At 41.5% G+C, this 14,486-nt stretch overlaps 1 protein-coding gene across 1 annotated transcript in view; it reads left to right on the forward strand.

Annotated features, from left to right (window-relative positions):
- The window catches only part of LOC121494674 (putative adhesion G protein-coupled receptor E4P), a 66,102-nt gene that overhangs the window by 8,614 nt on the left and 43,002 nt on the right, over positions 1-14,486 (forward strand). The window contains exon 2 of the mRNA XM_041761373.1: positions 7,343-7,463. Coding sequence (XP_041617307.1) covers positions 7,343-7,463 — 121 coding nt within the window. The remainder of the gene's footprint in view (positions 1-7,342; positions 7,464-14,486) is intronic.

A 14,486-nucleotide genomic window follows, 5' to 3' on the forward strand; every position in this document is an offset into this window, starting at 1 on the left:
GTCACAGAGAGAGAGAGAGAGGCAGAGACACAGGCAGAGGGAGAAGCGGGCTCCACGCACCGGGAGCCCGACGTGGGATTCGATCCCGGGGCTCCAGGATCGCGCCCTGGGCCAAAGGCAGGCGCCAAACCGCTGCGCCACCCAGGGATCCCTTTTGCATGTTTTTTTAAGATTTATTTATTCATGATAGACATAGGGAGAGAGAGAAAGAGAGGCAGAGACACAGGCAGAGGGAGAAGCAGGCTCCATGCCGGGAGCCCGATGCGGGACTCAATCCCAGGATCGCGCCCCGGGCCAAAGACAGGCACTAAACCGCTGAGCCACCCAGGGATCCCCTATTTTGCATGTTATAAACATTATAGACTGCATTTTGCATGTTATAAACATTATAGACTGCATTCCCACAATAAAGTAAGCTAGAGAAAAGAAAATGTTACAAAAATCATAAGAAAAATACATTTGCAGTACTGGACAGCATATATATATGTATATATACATATAGCATAGCATATATATGTATATATGTGTGTTTGTGTGTGTGTGTGTGTATATATACATATATATATTTGTATCTGTATGTAAGTAGACCCATGCAGTTCATTCCTGTGTTGTTCAAGGGTCAACTATATATTCCAAGGAGAAAGTTAAGTTGATTTCCAAGGAACCAGGTGCTGACTAGTACTGTTTTAGTGTTACGTCTAGGCTGCCATTCTGATAGAGCATACACACTGGGTTCTGCTCAGTTCTTGCAACTCTGTTTCTGCAGGGTGGAGCACCTTCACCATATTTTCCATTTCCAGCCAATGCTTCTATGGAATATCACTATTACAAAGTGTGGGGAGTTTGCTGAGAAACAACTGTTTTTTGTTTTTTTGAAAGAGAGAGAGATTGGGAGAGCACTCAAGCTGTGAGGGGATGGTAGAGAGGGGCAGAGGGAGAGAGAGAGAATCTCAAGGAGACTCTGTGTTCAGCATGGAGTCAGAGGCAGGGCTCATCTCAAGACCTTGAAACCATGACCTGAGCAGAAATCCAGAGTCAGCTGCTCAACTGACGAGCCACCCAGGTGCCCTAGAGAAACAATTGTTGTTGTTTTAAAGATTTTGTTTACTTATTCATGAGAGACACAAAGAGAGGCAGAGACACAGGCAGAGGGAGAAGCAGGTTCCCTGCAGGGAGCCTAATGTGGGACTCAATCCCGGGACCCTGGAATCATGACCTGAATGGAAGGCAGATGCTTAACCGAGTTAGCCACCCAGGCATCCCGAAACAACTATTTTTAAATGACAGGCAAAAACGGGCACTTGGCTGACTCAGTTGGTAGGGCATGTGACTCTTAATCCCAGGGTCCTGAGTTTGAGGTTCATGTTGGGCATAGAGCCTACTGTTAAAAAAAATTTTTTAATGAAAAAAAAAAAAAGGGTGGGATGTGTGGGTGGCTCAGCAGTGGGTCAAACAAACAAACAAATAAAATATTTTTAAAAATAAAAAAATAGCAGTGGTTAAATGACAAAAGAGGAAGTGGCATTTGTGTTTTGTGCTTCACGTCCACATGTTGGTAAACGATGATGTTTCCTCCTTTTCTTGAAATGTGGCTTCCTCTTGCATGACAGTTAATAAGAAAGGCATGACTTCTGGTTAGAATGGGTAGAACCAGTGTAAGTGCCAGGGTGTGTCTTGGGTGGCAGCTTGGTGAGAAGCAGCCGGCTCACCCAAAGGAATTAAATGATGAGGGTTTAATGAAGACTATTTATACAGGTGTGGAGATGTATGGGGGGCATCTGAACCCAATTCTAGTGTATGAATGAGGATTTTTTCCCTCACCACCAAATGAGACTCTAATACCAGCTGGGTGTTCTACAATTCAACTTCATTGTGATACTACCTACATGGAGCTAGCACAGTGTCAGATCCCATATGTTAAATGGCTTTTTTTTTTTTTTTTTTTACAATTCAACCCACCATTTATTGTTGTACAAGCCTGTTTGCAGAACTGAGGGGGGTCTTGTGGCTGGGGCGTGGGCAGGAAGCCATGTGGCCACAGGGTGCAGGGCAGACAGGATGCTAGGACCACCAGCCCCTTGTCCGGATGACGTAGGGGCCAGAGGACTCCTCAGTCACATGCCAGGGTGGGTCGGGTGGGAATGGGGTGCAGGGAAGGTGGTAATAATATTAGTGGTGATACAAATAACCAACCAGTGTCAGATCCCACAAGACTGTTCCCGCCTCTCTGAAGCCAAAAAAAAAAAAAAAAAAAAAGCCCAGCTGGTCACAGTTTCCCCCTGCAGTCTGATTAATTTGCTAGGGCTGCTCACAGAACTCAGAGAAACATTTTGATTACTAGATTACCAGTTTGTCATGAAAGGATATAACTCAGGAGCAGCCATATGGAAGAGATGCACAGGGCAATGTGGAGAAGGGGCATGGAGTTTCCCTGCCCTCTGCAAGTGCATCACCCTCCCCAAACCTCCACATGTTCATCAACTTGAAAGCTCTCTGTACTTCATCTTTTTTAGAAGGGCTTCATTACCCAAGCTTGTTTGATCAAATCATCACCCACTGGTGATTGAATGGAAACTCAACATCTCTTCCCTCTCAGAAAGTCAGAGGGTGGGGCTGGAAGTTTCAATCCTCTAGTTCTGTTTGGTTCCCCAGGCAACCAGCCCCCATCCTAAGTTGCTCTCCAAAAGTCATCTCATTAACATAAACCCAGTTGTGGTGAAAAGAGGCTTGTTACCCATTTCAGTGTCTTGTGATACTGTCCTTCAGCATCACAGTTTACTGTGCCAGAAACAGGATGAATGCCAAACGTATATTTCTTAGTACAAATCACAATATCATAGCAGAGCTAATGGAAACCAAGAAAGGATGGGGAGAGGGGAGGGAGGAAGTAGCAACAGGGGGTAACTCATCAATCCTTGGCTCAAAGGGGCAAGGGATGGAACAGGTATAGGAATCCGGAGAGTGCCTTAGCCTGTGACAGAAGAATCTACCACTGCCCAAATGTGCAGGCCCTGCAAGGAAGGAGGAGCTTGGAAATGAATACCCCCATCTCTCTCTCCTCCAGCTTTGTTCCTTCCTTCCACAACTACCATTGGTCACAAGAGGTTGGAAGACAGAGCACAAGAGAAGTCTGATAAGGCAGTCCATACAGGACAATCTCCCAGTGCACAGAGCAGAGTGGAGAAGGATGGAAAACAGATTCTTTCACAGTGAATGAATTGTTACAAGCTTGTTAAAATTTGAGAAGCTGCTGTACCCAATCGACCTGTTTCTCAGATTGGGCATTTGCTTCCTTGGATTGTGGAACTGACTGGGATTCTGTTATGGTGAGTCTACTGCTCCATCAAGGAAAGTTGAGATAAACAAGTAGGGATTGAAGATCATCCACAGATTCTTCTTTCTTATGGCTTCTGCTTTTGTTATTTCTCAGCTTGTTCATCGTCTCATGGAGCACTCTACTATCTGTATCCCTCTCTAGGGCTTTGCATTCAAACTCCAAGAGAGAAACAAACTGAATGGATTGGCCAGTATGCATCCAATATTGGAGAAGTACTCTAAGGTAGATTTCTCTGCTTGGGCTACTTCATAGATTGTCGGTGCTGAATGGACCAACCCATGGTCCCATCAATTGTAGTTAGAAGGTGAAGTCATATGTTACCATGCCTGACAACACGTGTCTAAAAAACTTCTTTTGAATAAACCTAACCAAAGAGGTAAAGGATCTGTACCCTAAAAACTACAGAACGCTTCTGAAAGTAATTGAGGCAGACACAAAGAGATGGAAAAATATTCCATGCTCATGGATTGGAAGAATTAATATTGTGGAAATGTCAATGTTACCCAGGGAAATTTACACGTTTAATGCAATCCCTATCAAAATACCATGGACTTTCTTCAGAGAGTTGGAACAAATCATCTTAAGATTTGTGTGGAGTCAGAAAAGACCCCAAATAGCCAGGGGAATATTAAAAAAGAAAACCATAACTGGGGGCATCACAATGCCAGATTTCAGGTTGTACTACAAAGCTGTGGTCATCAAGACAGTGTGGTACTGGCACAAAAACAGACACATAGATCAATGGAATAGAATAGAGAATCCACAAGTGGACCCTCAACTTTATGGTCAACTAATATTTGACAAAGCGAGAAAGACTCTCCATCAGAAAAAAGACAGTCTCTTCAGTAATGGTGCTGGGAAAATTGGACATCCACATGCAGAAGAATGAAACTGGACCATTCTCTTACACCATACACAAAGATAAACTCAAAATGGATGAAAGATCTAAATGTGAGACAAGATTCCATCAAAATCCTAGAGGAGAACACAGGCAACACTCTTTTTGAACTTGGCCACAATAACTTCTTGCAAGGTACATCCATGAAGGCAAGAGAAACAAAAGCAAAAATGAACTACTGGGACTTCATCAAGATAAGAAGCTTTTGCACAGCAAAAGAAAGTCCACAAAACTAAAAGACAACCTACAGAATGGGAGAAGATATTTGCAAATGACCTATCAGATAAAGGGCTAGTTTCCAAAATCTATAAAGAACTTATTAAACTCAACACCAAAGAAACAATCCAATCATGAAATGGGCAAAAGACATGAAGAGAAATCTCACAGAGGAAGACATAGACATGACCAACAAGCACATGAGAAAATGCTCTGCATTTTCCCATATTGCCATCAGGGAAATACAAATCCAAACCACAATGCGATACCACCTCACACCAGTGAGAATGGGGAAAATTAACAAGGCAGGAAACAACAAATGTTGGAGAGGATGCAGAGAAAAGGGAACCCTCTTGCACTGTTGGTGGGAATGTGAACTGGGGCAGCCACTCTGGAAAACTGTGTGGAGGTTCCTCAAAGAGTTAAAAATAGACCTGCCCTACGACCCAGCAATGGCACTGTTGGGGATTTACCCCAAAGATACAGATGCCATGAAACGCCGGGACCTGCACCCCGATGTTTCTAGCAGCAATGTCCACAATAGCCAAACTGTGGAAGGAGCCTCGGTGTCCATCGAAAGATGAATGGATAAAGAAGATGTGGTTTATGTATACAATGGAATATTACTCAGCCATTAGAAACAACAAATACCCACCATTTTCTTCGACGTGGATGGAACTGGAGGGTATTATGCTGAGTGAAATAAGTCAATCGGAGAAGGACAAGCATTATATGTTCTCATTCATTTGGGGAATATAAAAAATAGTGAAAGGGAATAGAAGGGAAGGGAGAAGAAATGGGTAAGAAATATCAGAAAGGGAGACAGAACATAAAGACTCAAATCTGGGAAACGAACTAGGGGTGGTGGAAGGGGAGGAGGGTGGGGGGTGGGGGTGAATGGGTGACGGGCACTGAGGGGGGCACTTGACAGGATGAGCACTGGGTCTTATTCTGTATGTTGGCAAATTGAACACCAATAAAAAATAAATTTATTATTAAAAAGAAAAAGAAATGACAAATACCCACCACTTGCTTCGACGTGGATAGAACTGGAGGGTATTATGCTGAGTCAATCGGAGAAGGACAAACATTATATGGTCTCATTCATTTGGGGAATATAAAAAATAGTGAAAGGGAATAAAGGGGAAAGGAGAAAAAATGAGTGGGAAATATCAGAAAGGGAGACAGAATATGAGAGACTCCTAACTCTGGGAAAGGAACAGGGGGTGGTGGAAAGGGAGGTGGGCGGGGGTGGGGGTGACTGGGTGAGGGGCACTGAGGGGGGGCACTTGATGGGATGAGCACCGGGTATTATGCTATATGTTGGTAAATTGAACTCCAATTAAAAAAAATAAAAAAATAAAAAATAAAAAATAAATAAAAAACTTCTTTTGGTCCACTTTCTGATGAGTGTCACTTAGCCTTGGCTGTGTAACAAACCACCCCCAAATTTCATTTGCTTAAAGTAATAACTATATTTTTTTGTTCATGATTTTATGGGTTGGTTGAACATTTCTTCTGATCTAGTCTAGCCTGGCTGGTCTCTGATGAGCTCTTTCATGCATTTGTGGTCAGTGGGCTGGTCAACTGGTTGCTGGATGATCTAGCATGGTCTCACTCCTACATCTGGCACTTTGGCAATCAGAGTGGAGAGTTGTTGATCAGTAAGCCTTGGCTATCTTCCACATGGCTCTCATCCTCCACTAGACTAGCTTGGGCACATTCACATGATGATCTTGGGGTTTCAGGGGCAGCAAGAGAGGGCAAGCCCCAATATGCAAGCATTTTTCAAATTTCTGTTTCCATCCTGTTAGCTATTGTTCCAGTAGACAAAGCCAGCCACACAGTCAAGTCTAGAGTCAGCATAGGAGGACTATGCACCAAGATGGGGAATTCTTATAACTGTGCAAATATTCTATCACTTGCAGAATTAGGCTATGAGCACATGAAATGCTCAAAAATTCAGGAGCTTCTCTTTCAGGCATTTCAGTTTAACATTCAGACACTTTTCACTGTCAGCTAGGCCTAAGCCCTCTTTCATTTGTCTTTCAAAAGCAACATTTTGAGTATCACATGGAGCAAATATTTTGAGTTTTACATGGAGGGGCTAACTGCCTGCACACCATACCTAAAGTGATTATTTGAATATTTTATTTGCATGTATGTGTGTGTTTGTAAAATCCCAGAAAAACAATAACAAAAAACTCCTGCAACTAATAAAGCATTTGTAGCAAAATTGCAGGTAACAAGTTTACTATACAAAAGTCAATCATTTTCCTGCACACTAAATAATAAACAATTGTAGTTTGAAATTAAAAACAAAATACCATTAACATTAGTAAGATAATATGATGGTTTTGTACATCTTGTAAATACCAAAAACATGTACAGGATATATATGAAGAAAACTACAAGATGAAAGATAAAAATAATAATAAATAGAAAGATATTTCGTGTCATGATAGGAAGATTCAGTACAGTCAAATGGCATTTCTCATAACTTGATCTGTAGATTAAATGGAATCTTTTTTTGTGTGTATTTTTTTTATTGGAGTTCGATTTGTCAACATATAACACCCAGTGCTCATCCCGTCACGCGCCCCCCCTCAGCGCCTGTCACCCAGTCACCTCATCCCCCTGCCTACCTCCCCTCCCACTACCCCTTGTTGTTTCCTGGAGTTAGGAGTCTCTCATGTTTTGTCACCCTCTCTGATTTTTCCCACTCACTGCATTGATTTAATTTATAAAATAAATGGGAACCAAAAAAGGAAAATACTTGTTAGGGAAATAAAGCTATGCTTCATAAATGCAACAAAACCAAGATAAGGAGTAAAAAAAAAAAAAAAGATAAGGAGTAAATCACTGATGTGTATCTGGACTTGTTAAACTAGGGCTTTGTGGGTTTTTCCCCCCATATTTGTGCTGGCTCTTACAAAGATTCTTCTAATATGAGCAAGAAGAAAATTTCAGGACACTGCACTAATGGGTTCAGTCAAGAATTTCATCAGCCAAGTAGATGAGTGTAATTACATTGAGGAATTCTCTCTCAAAGTCCAAGAATATGGATATATTGTTTTCCCAAGATGGTAAATTCAGAAGTGATACCATGATAGGGAACTGGGTGATACATAGATATGCTGGCTCAGTGGGATACACTCCCCCACAGTCTGGCCTTCAACTCTCTTGCTAAGAAGTTCCCCAACTAAAGGATCCATTAGTTGGATCCCCAACTAAAGGATCCAATCAACATTGGATCCATTTTCTTGATGTAGATAGAAGTTGGCGCTGCTCTCCATTATGTGATTTTCTGCACAGAACACCATCAGCATTTCCAAATTCATTTTTTGAGGCACTTTAATATGATCCATTCTAATGTAATGCACTATTTAAATTACCCAGATGAAAAGAGAACTAAGGGATTCTCCATTATGCAAGCTGCTCAACTAACACCTCCAGCCTCCACACGCACTCACAAGACTCCTTGATAAAGTAGAGCTCAAGATAAGAAGTGATGTACTTCCTTCCTCATTAACCCGGAGAAGCTACATTCTGGATGAGAAGCAAGAATTTTTCATCTTGTGGGTAAGTAGGAACTGACTAACTTCTTTCAAGAAAATAGAGAAAATATTTCATGTGTTATCCTGTGTCTAGAAAAATGTCTAGTACTCGTTATATGTCCTGTTGCTTTGTTTTTTGAAAGTTGCTATATGGGCATAATTTTCCAGCTTCTGCTTGGGCAATGTGTGTATTATGTGGTGCAGAATAAGCTGAAATACTTTGGCAACCTCGACAGAGATGACGAATTGTATATCAAGGAGCTTAAAGTGATTTAAAACACAGGCATATGTCATTTCACTGTACTTTGCCTTATTGTACTTCACAGATACTGTTTTATTTTTCCCCACAAATCGAAGTTTTATATCAAGTAAATCTATTGGCACTATTTGTCTGACAGCTCACCTGGTGTCTCTGTGTCACGTTTTGGTTATTCTTGTGATATTTTAAACTTTTCATTATTATTATATTTCTTCGATGATTTGTGATCAGTGATATGACTCGCTGAAAGCTCAGATGATGGTGAGCATTTTTCAGCAATGTAGCGATTTTTCATTAAGGAATGGGCTTTTTATTTAGACATAATGCTATTGCATACTTAATAGATTACAGTATAATGTAAACATATTTTTATACGCAGTGGGAAAGCAAAAAAACATTTGTTTGATTCACTATATTGAAGGATTCTGGAAGTAACACTGCAGTATCTCTGAGGTATGTCTTTTAAAAAGTTAGAAGAAACAGAATCTGAAGCAAACATAGCATATAACCAATTTGCTACTGAAAATGAAGAAAACAAGACCTAAAAAGATGAATAGGTTTATCAAGGTTACATGGTGAATTGACAAGCTTTGTCACATGCCTCACACCTCACCTCCATGATAAACACATCAGCACAGTTAAATGCAAGGCTCACTGTCAAAGGATTGTATATTTTATTCATGGCCAGAGTGACTTGCTGTGCAGGTCACTGTTTTTCCAGCTGCTGGGACCCACTGGTGAGGAGTAGGGTCATGAAACCAACCTGATGCGTAATAAACAGCATCTTAAAAGACATTGAAGGGACTATAATTATAAAATATCAAATGCAGCATATTGATTTGTGAAACTTGGTTGAGTTATCACTCTCTGATGTAAAACATATTTCTTACGGTGGGTCATAGTAAAAAATATCTCCAAGTCAGCCTTGCTAGATATGTAAACACACACACACACACACACACACACACACACACACACAACAAAACAAAAACCAGACACAGAAAGACAAATACAGTATGATCTCACTTATATGTGGAGCTACTCAAATTCACAGAAGCAGAGGGTAGAATGGTGGTTGCCAGGGGTCAGGAGATGGGGGAAATGGGAAGTGATGACCAAAGGGTACAAAGCTTTGGTTATGCAAGATAAATAAGTCCTGGAGATGTGCTATACAGCATGGCACCCATAGCTGATAATATTGTATTATATACTTCAATTTTGCTGAGAAGATTGATCTTATTTTAAATGTTCTTATTGCACACACTCAGCTAACCACAAAGGGGCAGGAGGAAGCTTTGGAAGGTGTTGAATATCTTTTTGGCCTTAATCGTGGTAATGGTTTCATGAATGTGTACTTATGTCCAAACTCATCGAATTGTACACATTAAACATGTACAGCTTTTTACATGCCAATCATACCTCAGTAAAGTGATTAAAAAAACAAAAGCAACTAAAAGACCAAATCAGCATTGCTAGAGGTCTTGGCAGTTCTGAAAAACATATCACCTCTTTCATGTAAAATATTCACTTTAGTTTAGACCAGTTTCAAGAGGCCTCCAAAAAAGAATCATCCTCATCTAGACATAATTTCTTTCTTTCTTTCTTTCTTTCTTTCTTTCTTTCTTTCTTTCTTTCTTTCTTTCTTTCTTCTCTTTCTTTCTTTTTAAAGATTTTATTTACTTATTCATGAGATGCAAAGAGAGAGAGAGAGAGAGAGAGAGGCAGAGACAGGCAGAGGGAGAAACAGGCTCCCCACAGGGAGTCAGACATGGGACTCAATCCCGGGTCCCCAGGATCACACCCTTGGCTGAAGGCAGCGTTAAACCGCTAAGCCACCAGGGCTGCCCTCTTTTTTTTTTTTTTTTTAAGCAATCTCTACACGCAATGTGGGGCTTTAACTCACAACTCTGAGCCAGCCAGGTGCCCCTGGACACAAATTCTTTACAGTATATTCTGTAGCAGGTTTTTGGAAGGGAAGAGAACCATGAATCAAAACAGGAAAATGGATGTTGAAAGAAGGGAGAGCATCTAGGAAGTGACCAAGTATAAATCCTCGAAGACGCCCATAGAATTTGACTTGCAATTAGGCAATATTGTCCATCGCAGAGATCAAAAGCTGGTGGCCTGCTGGTTCCACATTTGGGGAAAAAGTGGAATTGAATGTCTCTAGATAGAGCCCAGGGTTTTCAGTTCTCCACAGTCCTCCTTGCTTCTGCAAAATGGCCTCACTTATACTTATTACATGTTTTGCACCTAGGACGTATTGGGGCTTAAGATCTTGGTGCAAGGGTTATAGGAAGGCTTGATTTTTCAAGCCTTAGCTTTGATTTTGCTAGCAACATCACCTGGAGCAAGTGATAGAATCTCTTTTAGTCTCAATTTTCATCATTTGAAAAGTGGGAAGATAGTATTCAATCTACATTATAAGCTTTCAATGAAACAATAGTGTCAAAGCACTTAGTAAGGGACTTGGCCCACCACAGAAGTTCCATGAATGTTTTTAGGAAGTGAGAATAGAAGACTAAGAGAATTATCTGTAGCAAAATTGATTTACGGGCTAGATGCCAATACATAATGTGTGACTAGCCTGTTCGGGCCTTTGGAACAAAGAGGTTTTTCTGGGATGCGCCTTCTCAGGCCACTACTTTGTTCCTGGGGGACCCTCTTGGGACCCCACTCATCACCACTCGATAATGGATCAGTCCTTAACACATAAAGTCATTTTTATAACTGGAGTAAGGAAAAAGGCATGGGAGACCTGCATGACTACCACTGTCATCATCATCACTGTAACCACCATCTCCACGATCACCATCCCCGTCATCATCACCACTACTATCACCACCACCACAACCACCATTACCACCAGCACCACCAACACCACCACTATCACTGCCATAAGCACTACCATCATCAACATTATGATGTTATTATCACATCCACCATCACCACTATCACCGTCATCACCAAAACCACTCCTTCTGCTGTCACTATTACCATTTATACTATTTTCACCATTAATGTCTTTCACCAACATCGCCATCACTTCCTCCCTCACCATCACCTTCATGACCGCCCCCACTGATATCATCATATCCTGTCCCCAGAACAGTTAACTTTATCTAGTACTTGTCATATGCCAGGCAGGTGCCACCTGCTGTGAAAGGTCATCCTCACTCCATCAGCGTGATACTAGGAAGTATATGCTCTTTCTTAGTGCCATTTAGCAGATGAGAAAACAGGCCCAATCAGAAATGACAAATACCCACCATTTGCTTCAACGTGGATAGAACTGGAGGGTATTATGCTGAGCAAAGTAAGTCAATCGGAGAAGGACAAACATTATATGGTTTCATTCATTCTAGGAATATAAAAATAGTGAAAGGGATTAAAGGGGAAAGGAGAAAAAATGAGTGGGGAAATATCAGAGAGCAAGACAGAACATGAGAGACCCCTAATTCTAGGAAACGAACAAGGGGTAGTGGAAGGGGAGGTGGGCAGGGGGACGGGGTGACTGGGTGACGGGCACTGAGGGGGGCACTTGAAAGGATGAGCACTGGGTGTTATGCTATATGTTGGCAAATCAAACTCCAATAAAAATAAATAAAATTACAATGAGATGACGAGACAGAGAGAGAGAGAGAGAGAGAGAGAGAAAATAGGCCCAGAGAGAGATAGAGAGAGAGAGAACAGGCCCAGAGACAAAGTCACTATCTCAAAGTGACTGAACTACTAGCTGCTGATTTGCAAGCCAAACTCCGGTTTTCCTCGGCACTGAGTTATGTTCTCATTTAACTGCCTATGGCCAACAGCTAACTGTGGGTAAAGTGTTGAGAAAATTGCCCCATAGGCAGACTCCTTTTTTTTTGGAGTTCAATTTGCCAACTTATAGCATAACACCCAGTGCTCATCCCATCAAGTGCCCCCCTCAGTACCCATAGGCAGACTCCTAAGGATTCCAAACTCAGAGATCAAAGCACAACATACATATCAATTCACCCCTATGTTAACTGTAGCATTATTTATAACAGGCAAGATATGGAAGCAATCCAAGTGTCCATTCATAGATGAGTAAAGAAGATGTGGTGTGTAGTGTGTGTGTGTGTATATGTATACATATATGTGTATACACAGGATATATGTGTATACACAGGAATATTACTCAGCCATAAAAAGAGTAGGATCTTGCCATTGCCACAACATGGATGGACCTAGAGGCTCTTATGCTATGTGAAATTTAAGTCAGACAGAGAAAGACAAGTACTATATGATTTTACTCATACGTGGAATTTAAGGAACAAAACAAGGAGACAAAAAACTAGACTCTTAAATTCAAAGAACTGATGGTTGCGAGAGGGGAGGTGGGTAGGGGGAAGGGTGAAATAAAGGGGGTTAAGGATATATTTATCTTGATGAGCACTGAGTAATTATTGAATTGTTGAATCACCATATTGTACACCTGAAACAAATATAACACTGTATGTCAACTACAGTAAAATTGTTTTAAATACATGTAAGTTAAACTAGAAAAAAACTTAGAAACAACAAAATAAGTAAGTAAAACAAAGCAGAAACAGGCTCAGATATAGAGAACTGGTGGTTGCCACAGGGGAGCCACTGGCCTGCAAGCAAAACAAGTGAACACGAGTAAGATTTACGAACTTCCAGTTATAAGTAAGTCACGGGGCTGTAAAGTGCAGCACAGGAAATACAGTCATTACTGTAATAAGTTTGCACAGGGGCTCAGTGGTTGGGTTTCTGCCTTTGGCTGGGGGTGTGATCTTGGAGTCCTAGCATCGGGTCCTGCATGGGGCTCCCCACGTGGAGCCTGCTTCTCCCTCAGCCTATGTCTCTGCTTCCCTGTCTCTGTGTCTTTCATGAATAAATAAATAAAATCTTTTTAAAAATTAAAATTAAAAAATTGTGTTTGATTTGGGATCCAGTAAGACACTGCAGTTGGTTGATGTATTTCTAAGTCTTTTTAAATCTAGATCTCCCCTATGTTTTTCACCCCTTAAATTTTGGGGGGAAGTTGAAGAAATTCCTATGGAATTTCTTATAGTCTGAATCTTGCTGGTTGCAATAGACCAGGTGTGTAAATTCCAGCAGGATATTTCTTCCCCATTTGTTGAGTGGTAAGCTTGTTTCCTATAACCTACTCTCCTTCAATCACCCTTTCCTTGCAAAATTTCCCAGAAGTGGAATTGTTGGGTCAAAAGATGGGCAGAAATTAAAGGATTTTGAGAAGCATCGGCTACTTGGCCTCTGAAATCTGTGACCATCTGAAATTGACTTTCATGGGGCTTATTTATTCCAGACATCCTTGCCACCTCTTGCTTGAGAGCACTTCTCAGGTTGTTGTTGCTCCTGCTATCTCAGTGCTATGGGAAGCAGATGCCTGCCCCTGCTCTCAGGTGAGTACAACAAAGGATTCTCTCTTCTTCTTCTTTTTATTTATTTTTTTTAAAGATTTTATTTATTTATTCATGAGAGACACACAGAGAGAGGCAGAGACACAGGCAGAGGGAGAAGCAGGCTCCATGCAGGGAGCCCGACATGGGACTCGATCCCAAGTCTCCAGGGTCAGGCCCTGGGCTGAAGGCGGCGCTAAACCACCGAGCCACCAGGGCTGCCCAGGATTCTCTTCTGCCCATGACTGCAGCATCCTAGTTTGGGTTACTTCCCCAAATTTGGCACTTTGTGCAAAAATGACTGTGTGTGCCAGTCCTGTTAGAAACTCTCACACTGAGTCTCTTAGTTGCTCTCCCCAAGCAGAACTGAGATAAAGACTCAGATGTAAATAGTTTATTTGGGAAGAGCCCGTCTTGATCTCACTAACAGGAGATCATGACCTGAGCTGAAACCAAGAATCTAATGTTCAGCCATCTGAGTCACCCAGGCTCCCCTAGATGCCTCCAGATTTTAGGAAAAGATCCCATCACAACAACTTGCGATGAAAGGATGCGGGAAACCCATTTTTCAAGTGCCTGGTTATTTGCTGCCTATGTACCCTGAGGGACTGATATTAGGAAATGTGTGAGAGAGTTTTCTGCATTTCTGAGTTCATCCTCAAATTTAATATAAAGCTTCATCTAAAAATGTCCTCAAAATGGACCATGCCCGAAACATGCTCATCCATTCCAGATATGCCATAGTCTTGGACTCTGAGGATTCTTATGGTCTGTGCTATTCATATCTGCTCTTACTCCAGAAAAAAGT

The sequence above is a fragment of the Vulpes lagopus genome, chromosome 7 (assembly GCF_018345385.1).
Source record: "Vulpes lagopus strain Blue_001 chromosome 7, ASM1834538v1, whole genome shotgun sequence".
In the NCBI taxonomy this organism is placed as follows: Eukaryota; Metazoa; Chordata; class Mammalia; order Carnivora; family Canidae; genus Vulpes; species Vulpes lagopus.